The sequence below is a fragment of the Trachymyrmex cornetzi genome, unplaced genomic scaffold (assembly GCF_001594075.2).
Source record: "Trachymyrmex cornetzi isolate Tcor2-1 unplaced genomic scaffold, Tcor1.1 scaffold1636, whole genome shotgun sequence".
In the NCBI taxonomy this organism is placed as follows: domain Eukaryota; kingdom Metazoa; phylum Arthropoda; class Insecta; order Hymenoptera; family Formicidae; genus Trachymyrmex; species Trachymyrmex cornetzi.
Window position 1 is genome coordinate 31,016 of NW_017296241.1, and position 1,791 is coordinate 32,806.

The 1,791-nt window shown below is 31.9% G+C and overlaps 1 protein-coding gene across 1 annotated transcript; it reads right to left on the minus strand.

Annotated features, from left to right (window-relative positions):
- Nucleotides 1–809: 809 nt before the first annotated feature.
- On the minus strand, nt 810–1,732 carry LOC108758979 (uncharacterized; the record flags this gene model as incomplete). Its single annotated transcript, XM_018504233.1, has 1 exon — nt 810–1,732. A coding segment is annotated over one exon (923 nt), but the record flags the coding sequence as incomplete, so codon positions are not given.
- Nucleotides 1,733–1,791: the final 59 nt, after the last annotated feature.

Consider the following 1,791-nt stretch of genomic DNA (forward strand, 5'->3'; position numbering starts at 1 on the left):
CATAATAAATGCAATAAGCCTGATATATATAAGTCTTAAACCTTAAAAAATTGATCAGGTAAATATGAGAAGAATAATCGATTACAATTCGTCTATAAGGCTTAAGACTTAAAGCTTATTATACCTATTGTATTTACGGACAATATTTTAATAATCTAATGGGACACCTTTTCAATTTGCCCACGAGGGTTCAGCAACATCATTAACATCTGCAGCATATAGTCTTAAAGTACTTTTGTCTTTTTTAGCAGCACTAGCATATAAGTTCTCCGTTGACATAAGCGACAAATGCTTTTCATCAATTATCATATTTAAGCATGTTTCTTCTCTCGCATTCAACGCTGACTTAAAAAGTTAGTTAATGCAACAAGCGTTAACGCACGTTGACGAAAGTTTGTTGCGTTATTTTTAATATTACTTAAAAGGGAAAACATTCTTTCTGGATCAGCATTTGAATTTGGAAGTGATCGTATAGCATTCAAAAGATTCGTTAAATTGGGATATTTAGTAATATTAATTGGGTGCAAAATTTTTATCAACATATTATCAAAATTTAATAAAGACAAACTTTGTTTCTCTTCCTCTGTGAAATCTAATGGCAATGCAGTCCATTCTTTCTTTAAATCTTCTTCATCAAAACCACCAATAGTTTTAGCTACGAAAGAAACATCATTGAATGATTTTTCTCTATCGATATCGCATAAAGTATCAAAATATTGGAAAACTTTTAATTTTGATAAAAATATATTATTTATAGGTAACCTTTTTCGAATTTTGTCCGCAGCAGTCACATAAAACATCAAGCAGTTTTATCGAACAGTTGTAACTATGTCTTCGTGTCCTTTCGTTTCTAATTCGTTAAGGTATTCTTCGCAATCATATCCTAAATCAATTTCATTAAGATTTTTTTGATTCTCTTTTAGAGAGAATGTTATATTTATTGAGAAAGGTTTTAAATGCTCAGCTTTTAAAAAATGTCGGCAAATGTTATAAAGGAATTGTAAACATTTTGATTGCAGTACATGAATTCGCGTTTGTGATGCTTGAAAATATGCATTAAATTGGTTAAAGAAGTTTAAAACATATTCTAAAAACAGGAAATACGCTTTTGTCTCTACATTGTTCATTATAGACAATAAATTTTCCGCGGACTTTGTTTTTTCGCTTACAACTGCTTCCTGTAGAAAATTTTTTATCGTATCCCAATATTTCAGAAGTCTTTCAACACATGCATGGTGAGGAAGCCAACGTGTATCGGATAATTTTAATAATTTTAAAGTTTTTCCTTCGAAACATTCACAAAATTCCCTAAAAACTGCTAAACGTTTTAGACTACTGTTTATGTAAGTAACTATAATTTTAGTGAATCGATCGCAAACCTCAGGTATTTTATCACTTGCAGCATGCGCTGCTAACGCAGCGGAATGGCAAGGACATGGAAATGTTAATAAATGTGGACATACTTTTTCCAATTTTTTTTGGAATGATACATGTTTCCCTGTCATGACAGACGCATTGTCGCATGACAGAGCAATAATATTAGAAAATGGCACCTTAAATTTGTACATTTTATTTTTAAATGAGTTAAACAATTTATCTGCGCTGGAATCTTTAGCATCGATATTAATTAATTCAACTAACTGCGTGCGAATTTCTAATGTCCCAGGATCAGGATATCGTACTTGAAAAGTCATCCATTTTTCGTTACAAATATCTGATGTTAGTAGATATACTATACGGGTTCTAACTCAGGTCCTCTGAGGGGAGCGCGGGGTGCGGGGGATACTCGTA